General features: G+C 40.7%; 1 protein-coding gene across 2 annotated transcripts in view; it reads left to right on the top strand.

Moving 5' to 3' along the window:
* HSD17B4 (hydroxysteroid 17-beta dehydrogenase 4) overlaps window positions 1-19,830 on the top strand; it is a 370,026-nt gene that overhangs the window by 86,650 nt on the left and 263,546 nt on the right. For both annotated transcript variants that reach the window (XM_073676923.1, XM_073676920.1), the window contains exons 3-5: window positions 734-841; window positions 8,338-8,397; window positions 11,553-11,574. In XM_073676923.1, coding sequence (XP_073533024.1) covers window positions 734-841; window positions 8,338-8,397; window positions 11,553-11,574 — 190 coding nt within the window. The remainder of the gene's footprint in view (window positions 1-733; window positions 842-8,337; window positions 8,398-11,552; window positions 11,575-19,830) is intronic.

Raw genomic sequence — 19,830 nt, 5'->3', positions numbered from 1 at the left:
CAATGTTTTCTCTGCAAGAGATCTACCAGTGCTCTGTATAACCCAGCCTGGCTGCCCACACCACTTATTGGCAGCTGTCTGTGCACTGTGCATAGGCAGGAAGCTTACAATCAGTGGTGGGGACGGGGTTATACAGAGCTCATGAATATGGAGGACTACATGGCAGCAGGTTTACTAGGCCTGTAGTGATCTCTTGTTGATCAAACATGTTTTATCAAAATTACACAAAGCAGCCCAGTAAGTGATGCATCACTGGAATCAGGGTCTCTGTCTCTACATTACACTGCACTCAGATTAGGTGGCAAAAAACTGGTGACAGATTCTGTTTAAAACTCAACTTTATTGTATAATAATACAGAAAGACTGAGCTAAACTGGCAGCATGGGTAAAAACATTGGGCTGGAATTTTAATGTGCGGAACTGCAAAGTAGTGCACCTACATTGTAATAAGTGTATTGCTATGTTGGAATGTTACCGTTATTTCACTTGTATGAATCTTACCTTATTCGGGGGGTCTCGTACTTACATTTATCTGCTTTCTCTTGTTTCCCTTCATTATTTTACAGTTCTGTTCCTACTTTCATTTATTTCAGTCTACAACTTGCATGTTTTCTGCCTTCCCTTCTGTATCTAGACACTCCCAGATGGTTTTCTCCTATTATACCATGAATTTTGTCTGTACCGTGTTTTTGTATACGTTGAAATAACACTGGCTTTCCTAATGATTCTGCAGTAAATGATCTGGGAGGCGACATTAAAGGCGATGGAAAAAGTTCATCAGCTGCCGACAAGGTTGTAGAAGAAATCAGAGCGAAAGGCGGGAAAGCGGTGGCCAATTACGGTAAGAATTGTGTGTTATCACATCTGTGACATCTAATGGTACAGGTTGTCTCTGTAGTACTTGCCAATTATAGTTTGTTATAAATCTTATTAACAACTTACTCTGAGCAGTCAGCGCCTGATAAATCCCCAGTTCTCCTGTTTACACGAGATAATGCAGGTATTTGCAGGCCACCAAGAATTAAATATTCCTTTTATATGTAGATTTGATCTGGCCAAATGAGAACTATGTCCTACGAGGAACGTTTATGGAATCTGGGAATGTTTAGCTTGCAAAAGAGAAGACTGAGAGGAGACTTAATAGCTGTCTACAAATATCTGAAGGGATGTCACACTGGAGGGACATCCTTAGGGTATATGCACACGGTCGGTATTGGCAGCGCTTTGAACGCAGTATACTTTATGCTGTGTCTAAAGCGCTGCACGCAGGTGAATCCGCATGTGTTCATTGAACCATGCGGATCCACCGCATCCTATACATTACAGTGATGTAATTTCTCTTGCGGAGACTTGTGACTGCACAAGAGAAATTGACATGCTGCGGTTTGTAAAGACGCGCCGCATGTCCGTGTCCGCGGGTGATCCGTAGAACGGAGACTCATAGTGGGCATGGGATTTCTTGAAATCCCATCCACTATTCTGTAACATCTGGCCGCTGCGGATCGTGTGCATGTACCCGTATTCTCTTTTGCACATGGAAACACGAGAAGCAATGAAATGAAACTGAGGGGGAGAAGATACAGATTAGATATTATAAAAACAGTGAAGGTGTTCAATGAGTGGAACAGTCTGCCACGAAAAGTGGTGAGTTCTCCTTCAATGGAAATCTTCAAACAGAGGCATCTGTCTAAGATGATTTAGTGAATCCAGTATTGAGCAGAGGGTTGGACCAGATGACCCTAGAGGTCCCATCCAACTCTAACATTCTATGATTCTATGGCCCTAATGGATCACTAGTTGGGCTGGTGAAACTAACAAATGTCCAATCTAAGAGAATCAGACCATTTTGTGTTTTGGGCTAAAGCGCCTCTGCAAACTTATGTGTTTCACAGTTAGACAAGATGCCCTCTGTAGTCTGATCCCATAGTCCTCAGTTACTCCAGCCCATGGCACCCTCTTCTTACTAACTTAGAAACTGCAGTTTGTACTGTCTGCTTATAGGATTGAGGCCTATACTGCATTCGCCATTTATTGTAGAAGGACATTCTAAATCTTCCCCCGACAGATGATCACAGGGAAAATAAGGATGTCACATTGAATTTCAATGGTCAATCTTTTTTTTTTTTTTTTTTTTACCTGAGGGGGAGAAGGCACCACTAGATGTGACTTGCTCTACGTCCCCTCTGGCATGGCACATATTCCTGACCTGCCAGTGTCTCTTCACCTAGATCTAAGGTGGGGCATAAGTCTGCGCCCCCATTCCCGGTTAATATGAAAAAGAAAAAGTCAGTTCACCCTTAGGAGATTCCAGTGAGCAATGATTAAAGACCAGAGGGTCAAAAACAAGTCTGCCCAGTCCCATCCCGTGCTGCCCCCCCACCCCCCACCTGGGGCTGTACCATTTATGCTTATTGTGATCCTTTTTTAAATATCTTCCAATAAATGTTGTCATTTTATGGATTTCCGAAGCTGGATTCTTTTTCTCTGACCCATTCCCGGTTAGTCTGTGTGTTTCGTCACACCTCTATGGACCCAACTTTGTATATCGTCATACTGGATCAGAAAAGCCTACTATTGTCTAGATTTCTTTGAATGCTGTAAAATGAAATTCTATGGATACCTTTTGGGGAACATATATATTTTTTTCATTCTTTTTATTTAAATGCATATATTTTTGGTTAAAATCAATTTTTTTCACTGGGGTTTCATTAAATATTTCTGCCCACTTTGGTTTACTACTAGATGAGTCGCCAATCAAACCTGTCAGACTGTGTTTCAGTGAGTTTGTAAAAACAAAACAATGTAATGAAGCCTCAAGGACTGGAATTCCCTGGAGCGATCTGTTGTATTTTTATTGTGTTATTATTGATTTTCTACCACCGTTATGTACTGTATGAAATATGAGGCGGATTAAATACATGAAATGAAGAAATTATAAAGCTACAAGAATGATAAAAGCTGACCCTGCCCGTGAGGGTTTACAATCTGAGGGAACAGGAGGGCGACTGTAGGTACGGATAGAAGCTGCCCACAAAGTATTGTAGTGGCAACAGGGTTGTTGTATCTTTTGAGTTTTGTTTTTCTTTGGGTTTTTTTTTCGGGAACCTGGCATGGGATTTATGCTGTCCGAATCCCAGGCATCATGGATCAGACACTGGCTCTATTATTTCGGATGTGTATGTTTAACTCCAAAATGCTGCTGTATTTCAGAGGCTAAATACTTTGAAAAGTCACTTGTGGACTGTGCATTTTGGAAGATTAGACGAAGACAGTGGGGTGGCCACTCCCCACCCCACTCCCCTACACTGACAGGTCTTTACCTTACACATACATAAGAAATGACATGTCAGCCATGCGTACCTTCCTTGGATTAGTCATCCGGCTGGAGACTATGTAAGTTTGTTTTCTCTGAAATGTTGCAGCAACATACATAGCTGTAACGAGGCAGCCAGGCCCTGACACACTGACCGTTTTTTAGGCAGCGTGAATCTTATGACCAGTTTAATAGTGGCTACAGTGTGGAATAAAACTTTTTTTTTTTTTTTTAATTTCTCCATCGCGGAGATATTAGCAATCAAAGTATTTAGCACCTAATGAGTTAATCGTTATGCAAAACCTGGACGATAAAGAAACAAGACAGAAGAAGTATTGATGCCTTCGAAATATGGTGTTGGAGAAGGATGTTATCAATACATGACTGCTAAGGGGAACAAATAAATCAATTTTGGAACATGTCTAGTCAGACCTGTCACTTCAAGCAAGGATCACCAAGCTACGACTTGCCTACTTTGTACACATCATGCGAAGAGAGCAATCACTGGAGAAGGACATCATGGTTGGAAGAATAGAAGGAACAAGGGAAGAGGAAGGCCAGCAACCTGATGGCTTGATACTATCAAGACAACAGCAGAGAAGACCCTGCTGGACCTATCTAGGCTTGCTCGAGATCGATCTTCCTATAGATCGTTCATCCATCAAGTTGCCATGTCTCAAGATCGAGTAGAAGGCCGTTAAATAATAATAAATAATAGTAAAAATAGTACCTTGATTGATAGATCCCCACACAATTTACCCCAAGTACTGACTTACCTCAAAAAAAGCCTGCTGTGCTAATACTCAGTCACACTGGCTGAATAGTGGAGGAAGGAGCCGACTGTGTGCTGTTCCACCATTGTATTCAATGGTATCTACATCTTGATAATGGAGATAGCGGTGAAATTAAGAAGTAGAGCGTGGCTGGATTAGGGGCAGTTGACCATCTGATGCGGTGTGACACTTTTTCCAACCCTTTAACTGTTTTGATCCACAGGCTGGACAGGTACAACCAAAGGGCTGGATGTGGCCCGGAGTTCATACTTTGCTTGGGTCTGGTAAGGTCGGAGAGTGTCTCATGTATCGGGGGAGCAAGTTAAACTGAGAAATTTGCAGGAGAAATCTTGGAGATAGTGATGTGAGGAGCAGAGAAAGAGGTCTTGCAGGAACCAGATATGTGTGAGAAGGTGGTGGGAGAGAAGGTGAGAGATGTATGGAGGGACATATTATGGACGTACAGATCATTGTTAGTATTTTATAATTGAATAAGCTCACCAGCAAGTGGCCAGTGAAGGGATTGTCATGAAGTTCTTTGGGACTGTGGGTGCTAACCACGTCCCTAGAACTAGGGGCGCCATTGTCTATCCATTTTTCCCGGATTACTGAAGGTGGAGACGTCAGGTTCACGTGCCTTACAAAGCTCCTAAATTAACATTTATCTGTTGCCCCCCCCCCCCCCCTCCCCCCCAACAGACAAACAAGGGAAGACTGCATTGGACAGTGTTTATTTTTATTTATCCATCATATAAAATACTCTCCCCAAACAGAGCGGAACACAGGGGATTTAATGGAAGGAGAAACCAAATAGAAGAGGAAGGGAATGTGCACACAAACAAAACTCCAAGCAATAATCTCCTGAACAAATCTCCAAACGCCTACTCCAACCATGAACTACACCTCCAACTCCAAACCAGGCATTAAGAACTATCACTGGCAATTCCTAAGTGCCAGAGGCAAGCATATATAGTAGAGACCAACTGAACAGCTGAGACAATCCTGGTAGGAAAGCTCCAGGAGCTTCAACTGAAAAGATTAACCCTTGCACTGCTAGCAAGGAAAAACCTGCACTGTTTAATAACATGGTGAAGTACTTCTGCAGGAGTACATGAAAACAGACGCCGCGGTCTTCTGGCCCCTCTCCTTCTCAGTATCCCCATGACGGGTACATAAAAAAAATAAGACAGGGTGATCTGTGGGAAGGGGTGCGGTCCATGGGCAGCTGCATTGAGGATAGAAGTGAAATTGTAAAGCTCCTGCTGCTCTCTGAAGACCCGTTCGATCAGAAAATTGCTGTTTATTGTTAAGTGCATTACAGAAATGTCGATATATCTTCTATTTGTGGGAGAATGGCTGTATCCTTTCTCTCCTTTCATGTAATATATAATAACTTTGACCTCGGCAGCATTAGTAACATAGTTACCACTTTTACAATTAGCTGTACTTTCAATCTGCTGCCAAATAGTCCTATTCAGGTTGTCAGCTTGTTTTATGTACGAGCAGCACATCTCTTTTTGTAATGCTTGTCTACAACTTGTACTTGATGTTGGCTTTTATTCTGGATTAGTAAAAGCTTGTATTTCACAGAAGTGGATTTATTTTCCATTAAAAAGACACTGCAGTAGGATGCCCTCACTCTCAAGGGTCAGCTTCTCGAGAAGTGTCGACTCACTGCTGTGTGAATGCCATCCTCCGAGTCTGAAATTGGCCACGAAGATTCCTGCTGAGCCCGAGCATTAGGCTTTCCCATTGTCTGCAATTGACGGCCGGCTGTGTAGCGCGCTGCCTTTCTCATATGAGTTGCTATAGATGTTGCGTTACATGAACATTTTATTTGCTGGGACACCTTTTTCCAGCATTCTGAGTGATCTGTATCTATTTCTTCCATCATTTTAAGCTGACGCAATTATGTCTTGTAAGGTGTGCGGCACTAAGCCGTCTATTTTGTCACTCATCTTTCATTGCCCTCTATGATGATTAAGGAGAAATCAAAACCACAGATAAAATACCACTACCTTTCTAATGGTCATTTCTAGATTCCTAAAATGTTTCAACTAGGATATTCTCAAAGGTTATTAAATGGGTTCTTCGGTCATATGATATTGCTGACCTATCCTTAGGATGGGTCATCAACACTTGATCAATAGATCGATTGATGACCTTAGGATAGGTCATCAAGGCCAATAGAGGTCCAGTACCCCCACCAGTACACTGTCATTGTCTCTGGCAGTGGCTGTACATAAATATGAGCTGCAAAACTCCATTCATTGTACTGGCCGCTGTCAATTATTGTACATCAGTGCCTAGTCAAGAGAATAGCAGCTGACCTGCAGTATTTGGCAGCAGATTGAATGGAGCTGTGCAGTGCATATTTATATGTGGGCTCCGCAAGAGCTACGAACAGCTGTCCGGTGGGGGTGCTGGGTGTCAGACCCCCACTGATCTGATATTGATGACCTGTCCTATGATTGGGTAACCCCTTTCCCAATGCCAAGCTGATCGCGTGGTATCCTGCTGCCATGAACCCTAGTAATCCACTGTGATCTCTGGGGAGATTGGTCACTTATTATTGAAATCAGTGAGTTGTCTTAGTAGTGACATGCGAAGTGAGAGAATCGCTATCTAATTGCTCTGCTCTGGCGTATAAATGAGGGCACTGAATGAGGAACTCCCAATTGTTAAAGGGTTGCACACAATTCGTAAATACATGGCTTCTTTCTCCTAAAAAAAAACCAAACAGTGGCACATCTGTCCACACTTTACATGTGATTTTGTAACTGTGTCCCATTTACTTTAAAGAGGATCTGTCATTTGCTAAAAAAAAAAAAAAATTTAGTTAAATACCTTGTGAAAAATCACTGAGCGTCCCTACTTTTTTCTCCGTTGCTGCTCCATTGCGTAGGTATTCACATTTATTGCTTTTGGAGCACAATATGTGAAATCTCTTCTTGCAACTAGAGGTGTGCGCTTTCACTCCTCGCTTCCAGATACTGTCAATCACAGCTCTGCAGCATCTGGAATGGAGGGGTTGAAAGCGCACACCTCCAGAGAAAACTCTGAAGAAACGCCTGGTTGCACTACAAAGCAGAGATTTCATGTGTTGCACTCTAAAAGCAATAAATGTGAATATCTCTGCAATGGAGCGACGCAGCACAAAACAGAAAAAAAAATGCAGAATCAAGGATTTTTAACTGTTTTTTAACTTCATTTTTTTGAGCAAATGACAGGTCCTCTTTCACGGAACCAAGCTGCAATGCCAGACAAGTGGGCCTCTGTTTCTATATTTAAACTGACATTTTTCTTAACCTAGACTGCTGCGTGAACGCAGAATTTTTTGAAAGAGATTTAAAAATGGATTTTTTTAATCAGAAAACCCATTTAAAGAGACTCGGTCAGCACAGAATGACTGTTAATAATCTTTTAATAATAATAATTTTTTTATTTATATAGCGTCAACATATTGCACAGCACTTTAAAATTCCGACAATTTACAGACATTATGGGCACGGTCTCCATTGGGGCTCACAATCTACATTCCCTATCAGTATGTCTTTGGAGTGTGGGAGGAAACTGGAGAACCCAGAGTAAATCCATGCAAAGACGGGGAGAATATACAAACTTCTTGGTGGGATTTGAACCCAGGACCCCAGCGCTGCAAGGCTATAGTGCTAACCACTGAGCCACCGTTCAAACCAAGTACAGGCACTCGTTCCATCACGGCATACATCTTCCCACCTGCTTGGTTTCCATCCATCTCCACCCTTCTCTGGCTTTATGAAGTCAGAACTGTCACTCAAAGAAGAGGGGTGGGGATTGAGGGCAAACAAGCAGGTGGGCAGGTGCACTGAGTGGCCGGACTTAGTTTGAACAGTCATTCTGCACTGACGCAGTCCCTTTTAAGGTATTTGTGTAGTGGTTTTTAGACTTGGGTGATGAAAACCATGAGACACTATCTCTGGATGGCTTAAGATGATTTTATGCTGCAAAAATACTACCCCTTTCATTTACTGCCTGAAAGTAGTTACTTTTAGAACTCCTCTGTCATTGCAGGGATATTTGTCCTCACAATCTGAGGATCCTTGAAACATTCATCATTTCTGATTGTTATTCTGTAGAAATGCAGAGTTCCTTGAACCCAACCAGGGGAAATATGAACATGTCACTATAACATCAATAGGATAGAAAACTCAGCGTCTGCAAAACAAACTGTTATAAACATATTCACTTTTTTTTTTTCTTTTCTTTTAGATTCGGTGGAAGCAGGAGAGAAACTTATTCAATCAGCCCTGGATGCATTTGGTAGAATAGGTAAGAAATATTAATCCTGTATTTGTATTGATTGTCTATCACTAGGCATATAGCTGTACCACAGCATCTAACCCTATTGGTGCCAGGGCAATTGTCATACTTTTTACAGATATTTATTGAATTCTGAAATAAATAAAAATCAGATGCTACTCCCATAGCCATACAATTTGAAAAATCTGACATCTGGTTCATTGTGGAAAAACCCTCATCTAGTTTACATGCAATTCTTAATCAAAACATTTATTTGTATGTGTTTTGATAAAAATAAGTTCTGCTTGTATGATGAGACCTGCCTAAGCAGAATCTGAGAGAAACAACACATCCAATAATATAAAAGTACGAGGTGCACAGAGTTCATATTTGCCATTTATGTCTTTGTCTATATTCACATCATCATCATCATGTATTCACCAGAACTAAAAACTGGATTCAAAGAGTTCATAAATGTCCTGATTAAGGGTACTGTAGTTATATGTGCGACTGCTAAACTTTTGCATCTGCAAGAGAGGGGAGGACCTGTAGTGAAGGCAGACATGGTATATTACTGCCCTTGCCTTCTTGATTGTACTTAGTATGCACAATCTATTCAGCTAAGGAAGAGGCAAGTCAGGATGTTTGTAATAGCTGCTGAATCTGAACAGATCAGCTATTTCGTTTGTCTCAGGCAGCATGATTATCCCTGCAACTTGAGCTAATATGTTGACCACAGTTACTGGAAAAATCAGCAATAATGGAAAATTGTGCAATTAATCTAAAGTTAAAATGCGCCAGAGGCTTTTTTATGACAATGTGTTTAGTACAACGAATGATAAAGAAAGAGAGAGAAATAGTTAACCCCACTCCCGATGGTCCAAAACTACATTGCTCCCTTTTTAAAAATATTTGCATTAAAAAGCTAGCAGATTTGAAAATGTAACAACTGACGCTTTGTACCAAAGGAAAAAAATAAATACATACTGTAGATAATTTTCTATCTATCTATCTACAGGTGCATCTCACAAAATTAGGATATCATCAAAAAGTTAATGTATTTCAATTCTTCAATATGTAAAGTGAAACTCATATTATATATAGTCATTACAGAGTGATCTATTTCAAGTGTTTATTTCTGTTAATGTTGATGATTATGGCTTACAGCCAATGAAGACACAAAAGTCATTATCCCAGTAAATTAGAATAATTAACAAAAAACACCTGCAAAGGCTTCCTAAGCATTTAAAAAGGTCCATTAGTCTGTTTCAGTGGGCTCCACAATCATGGGGAAGACTGCTGACTTGACAGATGTCCAGAAGGCAGTCATTGACACACTCCACAAGATCCCAGAGTTCCAATTTTCATTTGGAAATCAAGGTCCCAGAGTCTGGAGTAAGAGTGGAGAGGCCACAATCCAAACTGCTTGAGGTCTAGTGTGAAGTTTCCACAATCAGTGATGGTTTGGGGAGTCATGTCATCTGCTGGTGTAGGTCCACTGTGTTTTATCAAGACCAAAGTCAGCGCAGCCGTCTACCAGGAAATTTTAGAGCACTTCATGCTTCCCTCTGCCGACAAGCTTTTTGGACATGGAAATTTCATTCTCCAGCAGGACTTGGCACCTGTCCACACTGCCAAAAGTACAGTACCAATACCTGGTTTAAAAACAACAGTATCACTGTGCTTGATTGGCCAGCAAACTCGCCTGACCTTAACCCCATAGAGAATCATTGGAGTATTGTCAAGAGGAAGACGAGAGACACCAGACCCAACAATGCAGACGAGCTGTAGGCTGCTATCAAAGCAACCTGGGCTTCCATAACACCTCAGCAGTGCCACAGGCTGATCGCCTCCATGCCACGCCACATTGATGCAGTAATTGATGCAAAAGGAGCCCCGACCAAGTATTGAGTGCATTTACTGAACATACATTTTAGTAGACCAACATTTCGGATTTTAAAAACATTTTTCAAGCTGTTATAAAGTATTCTAATTTACTGAGATAATGACTTTTGTGTTTTCATTGGCTGTAACAGAAATAAACACTTGAAATAGATCACTCTGTTTGTAATGACTCTATATGAGTTTCACTTTTTGTATTGAAGAACTGAAATTGACTTTTTGGTGATATTTTAATTTAGTGAGATGCACCTGTAATCTATCTATCTAGATGACCTGATACATATGAAGTTTAGGTGTAAAAAAAATAAACATACTAGCCCATACTTGTTAACTACCTAGAAGTTTTTTTCTGACCTTACCTAATTGGTTATGTGAGAGGCAGATGGCTGAATGTATTGTAGTCTGATTATTTGGTGTTGGATCTCTGTAGCCTTTCACCTCACAAAAATGGTTGGAGGTCCTGTCACTTTTGGCTGCTGCCATAGACAGTAAATTGAAGACTATTTTTGGTCTTGTTTTAATTTAGTGCTTATGTGGAAAAAGTTGATTGAGCTGAGTGTACGCACCCCGTTAGGGATGAAAAATTTGTATTACCAAATTACTCAGAGGGTAAATAAGCCCTAATTAAGGGATTCATTAAAACATGACTTTTATTATTTATTTTTAAAAAGTGGTGAATCAAATTAAAATTACGGTACACCAGTGTACTTGTGGTATTTCTATAACAATTATAATCTCTAGGACCTGTATAATTCGCTGATCAGTCTGATTTACATTGCTAATGCTATGCTATCTCCACCATGGCTGCAGTCCATGGATTGGAAACTGCTTAATCAGAGTATCTATTCACTAGGATATACATAGGTTTCACTAGTGCTGACTAAAATAATCATATAGCCACCCCAACACGTTTCGCCATGACAGGCTTCCTCAGGGGACTTCTGGCCTACACTGGTGTAAGATTTCTGGCTTGGTGCACAGAATTGCTCAGCGCTTGTCAGACGTGCAATTCTTCATGAATCAGGAGCGTCAGACTCCTCCACGCCCTCTCATCAAGATTGGCGAGAAAAATTGCTGATCTTGATGAATCAGGGGCGATTGTCCATTGATGTGTATATGGTAGTGGGAGTGACTTGATCCATACTCGTATACAAATTTCACTTCCCTCTTGTATAATGCCTTTTTTCTCTGTAATCTATTTATATTTTTCTTTTACCCATTTAATCCGTAACCATTTCCTTTCTTTGTTTACCCTTGTAATATATTGTCATTTTAATTTCCAGATATTGTCATCAACAATGCAGGGTAAGTAACCTGAGTCGTACATTACTTGTTCCTTCACTGTTCATGTAGGATTGTTCTTTTTGACTAAATGGCTATTATTGTAAATAATGTGCACCCAGCGTTCTCACATGGCTAGCTTAGAATGGTATTATGTAGCTGCCTGTCCCCAGCGTGCACAGATTAGCATCACATCTTGTAGCTTTGTCTCTCATCTTGTTCTTTTGTCATCTTTGTAGTGGCCTAACGGCTAATGATATAGGACAACACCTGTGCAAAACTCTGCGCCCGAATTCTCAAAGAGCAGCGTTTCCATACAAAGATGCCGAGCTCATTATTTTAATGTTTAGTCTGCTGCTTCTTGGGGGTGTCTGGAAGGGATATGATATACATTTTCATTTTGTTTCTGCCTTGTGCAATAAAAAAAAAATGCTTTTTTACGTCCCAAAAGGATGCAGCAAAGTTGGCTGAGAAAATTGCGTTCCTTAATTATCGTAGAATGCTAATGAATTAGAATGTTTTTTTTTGTTAGGACTTTGATTTAACAACCTCTATTTTAACTTCTTCTGGTTATCAGATGTCCAGTCATTATATAAAACTATGTGAGAACATCTCAGATCAGTGATACCATTCCAGTGCTGAAGTAAAACAAATTGCTAAGTTCCTTTCCCCTAGTGTTATACTCACCGTCTTCATCTCTTATCGTTTTTGCTCCAGTCATCTTCTGCAGGTTGTGACCTTCTTGATCTCTCCAGTATTTGCTGGGCAAATCAGAGATCACTACTTTGTCAGCCTACGAGATCCAGAACAATGCTCTCATAGACTTACATTGAGAGCTTGTGACTGTTTCCTCTGATTTCCGGTCAGTGAGAAGATGCAGGACCAGAGTTTCACCAGGTACAGCTAAAGATGGTGGCTAGTGACACCACTCCGGCACTGAGATAAAGCACCACTTCAGGGGGTTTTTAAGGACTCGTTCATATGAGTGCACAAGTGCTATCCATCTGCATCGCAGATCGCACGTGCACCCATTGTAGCCAATATGCCGGTGGACTTGGCTGATCTTCCACATGTACTGATGGTCTATGTGGAGAAAACAAAATCTCAACATGTGCTTTTTTGACCCGTTTTACAGACTAGAATAATGCATGTAATAAAAAGCAGCTCTGACTCCTGTCTGCAATGCGTAGAAGCACATATAGCCAGTCACATATACAAATTGCGATCGTGATTGGCCTGATCCTGGCCTAAGAAGTATGAAGTCTTACTGGCAGTGCTCAATGAGAAAAGCATTCAACTTAACCTTCTCCTGAAAAGATAGAAAACTCTGTCGTGCCACCAGTGGAGGTATCTACTCTGGAGTGCTAGACCCATCACCAATTCTTGCAGCATGACAAGGAATATTAGCAGAGCCAGACACCCATCTACAGTCATGGCCAAAAGTATTGAGAATGAGACAAATAGTAATTTTTCCAAAGTTTACTGCTTCATTTTTTGTAATGGCTATTTGCATATACTCCTGAATGTCAAAGAGTGATCAGCTTAACAGCAATTACTGTACTTGCAAAGTCAATATTTGCACAGAAAATGAACTTTAACCCCCAAAACACATTTCAACATCATTGCAGTCCTGCCTTAAAAGGAGCAGCTAACATCGTTTTAGTGATTGATCCATTAACACAGGTGTGGGTGTTGATGAGGACAGGGCTGGCGATCAATCAGTCATGATTAAGTAAGAATGACATCACTGGACACTTTAAAAGGAGGCTGGTTCTTGGTATCATTGTTTCGCTTCAGTTAACCATGGTTATCTCTAAAGAAACACGTGCAGCCATCATTGCACTGCACAAAAATGGCCTAACAGGAAAGAGTATCGCAGCTACAAAGATTGCACCTCAGTCAACAATCTATCGCATCATCAAGAACTTCAAGGAGAGAGCTTCCATTGTTGTCAAAAAGGCTCCAGGGCGCCCAAGAAAGACCAGCAAGCGCCAGGACCGTATCTTAAAACTGTTTCAGCTGCGGGATTGGACTACCAGCAGTGCCGAGCTTGCTCAGGAATGGCAGCAGGATGGTGTGAGTGCTTCTGCACGCACTGTGAGGTGGAGACTCTTTGAGCAAGGGCTGGTTTCAAGGAGGGCAGCAAAGAAGCCACTTCTCTCCAGAAAAAACATCAGGGACCGACTGATATTCTGCAAAAGGTACAGGGAGTGGACTGCTGAGGACTGGGGCAAAGTCATTTTCTCTGATGAATCCCCTTTTCGATTGTTTGGGACATCTGGAAAACAGCTTATTCGGAGAAGAAGAGGTGAGCGCTACCACCAGTCTTGTCTCATGCCAACTGTAAAGCATCCTGAAACCATTCATGTGTTGGGTTGCTTCTCAGCCAAAGGAATCGGCTCACTCACAGTCTTGCCTAAAAACACAGCCATGAATAAAGAATGGTACCAGAATGTCCTCCAAGAGCAACTTCTCCCAACCGTCCAAGAGCAGTTTGGCGCCCAACAATGCCTTTTCCAGCATGATGGAGCACCTTGCCATAAAGCAAAGGTGATAACTAAATGGCTCATGGAACAAAACATAGAGATTTTGGGTCCATGGCCTTGAAACTCCCCAGATCTTAATCCCATTGAGAACTTGTGGTCAATCATCAAGAGACGGGTGGACAAACAAAAACCAACAAATTCTGGCAAAATGCAAGCATTGATTATGCAAGAATGGACTGCTATCAGTCAGGATTTGGTCCAAAAGTTGGTTGAGAGCATGCCAGGGAGAATTACAGAGGTCTTGAAGAAGAAGGGGCAACACTGCAAATATTGACTTGCTGCATTAACTCATTCTAACTGTCAATATAACCTATTGGTCCTCATAATATGATTGCAATTATATTTCTGTATGTGATATAAACATCAGACAAACACTAATAAAAACCAGAGGCCAGCAGATCATGTGAAAATATAATTTTGGTGTCATTCTCAAAACTTTTGGCCATGACTGTACAGACATGTTCTGGGCTTCTCGTCCCTTATCAGTAGAGAGCAGGATTTGTGTCTGAATGAGATCTAGAGGGCATAATAGCTCTCTATGGAGATCAGCAGAGTATGAAGTCTGGACAGTTATCTAGGAGAAAGACATGCAAATTGGTTCACTTCTAGAAGAAAGAAAATTCTCGCTAGTGCCGCCCTGTAAGTTAATGTTTGACTCTCTAATGAGCCCTGTAATGGACCTCTCTAGTTTAAAAAGTGCTGAGACTCGCTGTTTACACAGTTCAGTAAGTTTTTTAATTTAATATATTTAAACTAAAGACTTAAAACCACATGGAATTATCTTGAACTCTACTACCGTGACCATGCGGGAACCACGGACGCCTGCGATTCTGGGATCATGGCCCTCGGAGAGACCTAAGATACTATTGTGAATCTGCGTGCCACATGTGCAGCCCATGTTGAGAGGTCACAAATCCATGGGTGTTTTGACATTGACTTACAGCATTGCTGCTTTTACTTGATGGCATTAACCAGATATTTTTCGTTCTTTTCAGAAGAGGGCTAATTTGCAGATATACAGTAATGTACAAATGTTTTAGGCAGGTGTGGGAAAAAGGCTGAAATGTGAGAATACTTTTAGAAATAAAGGCGTTAAAAGGAATGTCCACAGAATGTTCACTCCCCCAAACTGTTTAGTTATATGAAAAAGTTTGGGCATCCCTATTAATCTTAAGCTTATTGTTTTATAAAAATTGGTGTTTTTGCAACAGCTATTTCAGTTTTATATATGTAATAACAGTTGGACACAGTAATGTTTCTGCCTTGAAATGAGGTTTATTGTACTAACAGAAAATGTGCAATCTGCATTCAAACAAAATTTGACAGGTGCATAAGTATGGGCACCTCACCAGAAAAGTGACATTAATATTTAGTAGATCCTCCTTTTGCAAAAATAACAGCTTCTAGTCGCTTCCTGTAGCTTTTAATGAGTTCCTGGATCCTGGATGAAGGTATTTTTGACCATTCCTCTTTACAAAACAATTCCAGTTCAGTTAAGTTTGATGGTCGCCAAGCATGGACAGCCCTCTTCAAATGATCCCACAGATGTTCAATGATATTCAGGTCTGGGGACTGGGATGGCCATTCCAGAACTTTGTAATTGTTCCTCTGCATGAATGCCTGAGTAGATTTGGAGCGGTGTTTTGGATCATTGTCTTGCTGAAAGATCCATCCCCTGCGTAACTTCAACTTTATCACTGATTCTTGAACATTATTGTCAAGAATCTGCTGATACTGAGTGGAATCCATGCGTCCCTCAATTTTAACAAGATTCCCGGTGCCGGCATTGGCCACACAGCCCCAAAGCATGATGGAACCTCCACCAAATTTTACTGTGGGTAGCAAGTGTTTTTCTTGGAATGCTGTGTTTTTTTTGCTGCCATGCATAACGCCTTTTTGTATGACGAAACAACTCAATCTTGGTTTCATCAGTCCACAGGACCTTCTTCCAAAAAGAAATTGGCTTCTCCAAATGTGCTTTTGCATACCTCAGCGGTCTCTGTTTGTGGCGTGCTTGCAGAAACGGCTTCTTTCGCATCACTCTCCCATACAGCTTCTCCTTATGCAAAGTGCGTTGTATAGTTGACCGATGCACAGTGACACCATCTGCAGCAAGTTGATGCTGCAGCTCTCTGGAGGTGGTCTGAGGATTGTCCTTGACTGATCTCACCATTCCTCTTCTCTGCCTTTCTGATGTTTTTCTTGGCCTGCCACTTCTGGCCTTAACAAGAACTGTCCCTGTGTTCTTCCATTTCCTTACTATGTTCCTCACAGTGGAAACTGACAGGTTAAATCTCTGAGACAGCTTTTTGTATCCTTCCCCTGAACAACTATGTTGAATAATCTTTGTTTTCAGATCATTTGACAGTTGTTTTGAGGAGCCCATGATGCCACTCTTCAGAGGAGATTCAAACAGGAGAACAACTTGCAAGTGGCCACTTTAAGTAGCGTTTCTCATGATTGCATACACCTGGCTATGAAGTTCAAAGCTCGATGAGGTTACAAAACCAAAAAAAGTGCTTTAGTAAGTCAGTAAAAAGTGGGTAGGAGTATTTAAAACAAGAAAATGATAAGGGTGCCCATACTTATGCACCAGTCAAATTTTGTTTGAATGCAGATTGCACATTTTCTGTTAGTACAATAAACCTCATTTCAAGGCAGAAACATTACTGTGTCCAACAGTTATTACATATATCAAACTGAAATAGCTGTTGCAAAAACACCAATTTTTATAAAACATTAAGCTCAAGATTAATAGGGGTGCCCAAACTTTTTCATATAACTGTATATGTGTATGTAGCTCTAGGCTATGTGTCCACGATGCAGAAATACTCTGGATTTTTCCTGAGCGTTTCTGCATCTCCCTGGCAGAAAAAAACTTGTCATGCATTTTTGCATGCGGGTTATCAAGCGCTTTCCAAGCGATTTTAGCATCACTTGGAGAGTGCTTGTCAACTTGGTCACACTATATAAATCCATGCAACCGGCATGAATTTATATACTGTGACCATAAAAGAATGGTAAAAAAGAAAAAATAAATCTATACTTATCTTCTGATGGCCCCCGGTGTCTTGCTTCGCTCCATCCTGGCTGCCGGCAGATCGCGATACACTGAAGGACCTGCCGACATCAGCGTCGTGTGACCCGCATGCGGAAATGCATGTGAAGAACGCTTCACATCCGCATGTCCCTGGCAGGAAAACGCATGTACAATCCGCATGCATTTTTTCTGCCAGGGAGATGCAGAAACGCTCAGGAAAAATCCGGAGCATTTCTTCATCGTGGGCACATAGCCTTACAAAGACAAGTCCATCCATACTTTGTTAGCTGGTTCACGCATCACTTGGGAGAGTAGAATCTTGGGAAGTGCTTCCATTTGTTGAAAGCACTTCAGCCTCATTTGCATATTGATTTACTCAGTGATTTCTCCGTAACATAGGAATGGACTAGCTAACTTGGCATGGATGGACTTACAAGAGCTACATGTGCATATAAACAAATTGGGGAGGGTCAAACCCTGGTGACAGATTACCTTTAAATAGTTTTATTTTTATCAATAAACAAAATGTGAAGTGAATGAACTAAAGAGAAATCTAATTCTTCTAGGCACATTTGCACACAATTTTTGAAGGCACTCTTCAGGGAGGTTGGTCCAAACATCTTGGAGAACTAACCACAGATCTTCTGAGGATGTAGACTTGCGTAAATCCTTCTCTCTCTTCATGTATTCCCAGACAGACTTGATGATGATGATGATGAGATCAGGTCTGTGGGGACTATCACTTCCAGGACTCAAAGAAACTGAAAATAGTTTTTAATGACATTGTCTGGATGTTTGTGTTTGTTGTACTGCTGAAGAGTAAATTTGGAGCCAAATAGATGCCTCCCTGATTGTATTTCATGATGAATAAGTATCTGCCTGTATTTCTCAGCATTAAAACACCATTAATCTTGACTATATCCCCAATTCCATTTGATGAAATGCAGCCTCAGATTTACAAGGAACCTCCACCATGCTTCATTGATGTCAGCAGACACTCATTGTTCCGCTCTCCTGCCCTTCGGTGAGCAAACTGCTTTCTGTTACAGCCAGATATTTAAAATTTTGACTCATCAGTCCAGAGCACCCTCTGCCATTTTTCTGCACTCCAATTTTTATGTTGATATGTAGGTATGATTTGTGACTGCAATTTTTCCATGAAGACTACTTCTGGCCAGACTTCTCTGAACAGTTGACAGATGTAGCCAGGTCCCACTTTTTGCTGCCAGTTGTGGGCTGATGGCACTCCTGAACTTCTGATTTAGAGGAAATTAAGCATGATGTGGCTTTCATCTCCTGCACTGTTTCCTTGAAACCACAGTCTGCCTTAAAATCTTTGCTAATGCAGTATAACTACCTTTTTGTCGTGTTGCCGTGCTCTGTCTTGCCATGGTGTATGACTTGTGACATGAAGTGGTCTTCCACAACCTCACCTTTGTAGCAGAGTTTGGCCGTTCCTCACATAGTTTAACGCCTTCTACATACGTAGCTGTGTCTGTTTCGGTGAATGACTGTTTCAATCTTCATATGAACATTATCACCTGTTTGTTGTAATTGGTTACTCATATACCTGGCTATGATTCTACAAAATCCCTGACTTTTGTGCAAGTCTACCTTGAAGAGTTGAAACTGTTTTAAGGCAAAGGGCAGACACACACAAAGTTTTAATTTAGTTTTCTCTTTTGTTCATTCACTCTGAATTTTATTAATTGATAAAAAATACATCTTTTTTTTTTTTTAAACATTCTTACTTTGCAGCATTTTTTCAACACCTGCCTAAAACTTTTGCACAGTACTGTGTAACTAGGAACAGGTGGGAGTAAAGAGCATGATTCATTTGTTGCAATGAGGAATCACTTTCTCAAGAACATAGCTGTATAGTTGCTAGAAAACCTCCGCTGTAACGAATTAACTTCTTGTCCAACTGCAAGAAGTAGAAGAAGTCAGGAGCATATTGGGCTGACATTTTAAATAAAATACCACACAGTGACAGAGCGTGAAGAGTTTTAGGACTCTGGTAAACCTCATCTCTTTTTACTCTCCCTGACAATGACTCAGATCAAGAAGATAGCCTTAGCCCTCTGTCTTCTATTCCTGTTTCTATTCTCATATGTTTTTTGACAAGAGGAAAGCCACAAGCAGAGACTAATTTAGAAATGTAACAACCCCATCTATTCACCATAGAAATCAGGTCTAGTACTTGTGTGTTCCAGTTCAAAGTACCATAAAAAAAATAAAATAATGAGAAACGCCCTTTACATTTGCTTGTTGTAAGGACCTTTATGTTCATAAAAAAACTTAGTTTTTTTAAAAAAAAAAAAAGAAAAAAAGGATAAGAATAAAATATTCTTTTACTTATCTCTTCAACTCTTCACTCCCGTGCAATTTTCCATTTTTTGTGCTTTTTTTTTTTTCTTCTTTTTTTTCTTCCCGTCTTCCAAGAGCCATAACTTTTTTATATCTCCAACCAACAGCTATACGAGGGCACTTTTTAGCAAAACAAGTTGTAGTTTTGAATGACACCATTCATTTTACCATACCCGATACCTCCATTGTTTTTTGGAGTTTTCTTTTTAGGTTGAAAAGACAAGATGTTTCTCAATGTCAGTGCAATTACAGTGGTACCAAACATGTAAAAGGTTTTGTATGTTTTTTTTTTTTTTTTTTTGTGAAAGAAAATTTGGAACTTTTGTT

The sequence above is a fragment of the Phyllobates terribilis genome, unplaced genomic scaffold (assembly GCF_046119375.1).
Source record: "Phyllobates terribilis strain yellow unplaced genomic scaffold, ASM4611937v1 Scaffold_1__5_contigs__length_1240528914, whole genome shotgun sequence".
NCBI lineage: Eukaryota > Metazoa > Chordata > Amphibia > Anura > Dendrobatidae > Phyllobates > Phyllobates terribilis.
The sequence above is the reverse complement of the archived record's forward strand: the minus strand, read 5'-3'. Positions and strand labels throughout refer to the sequence as shown.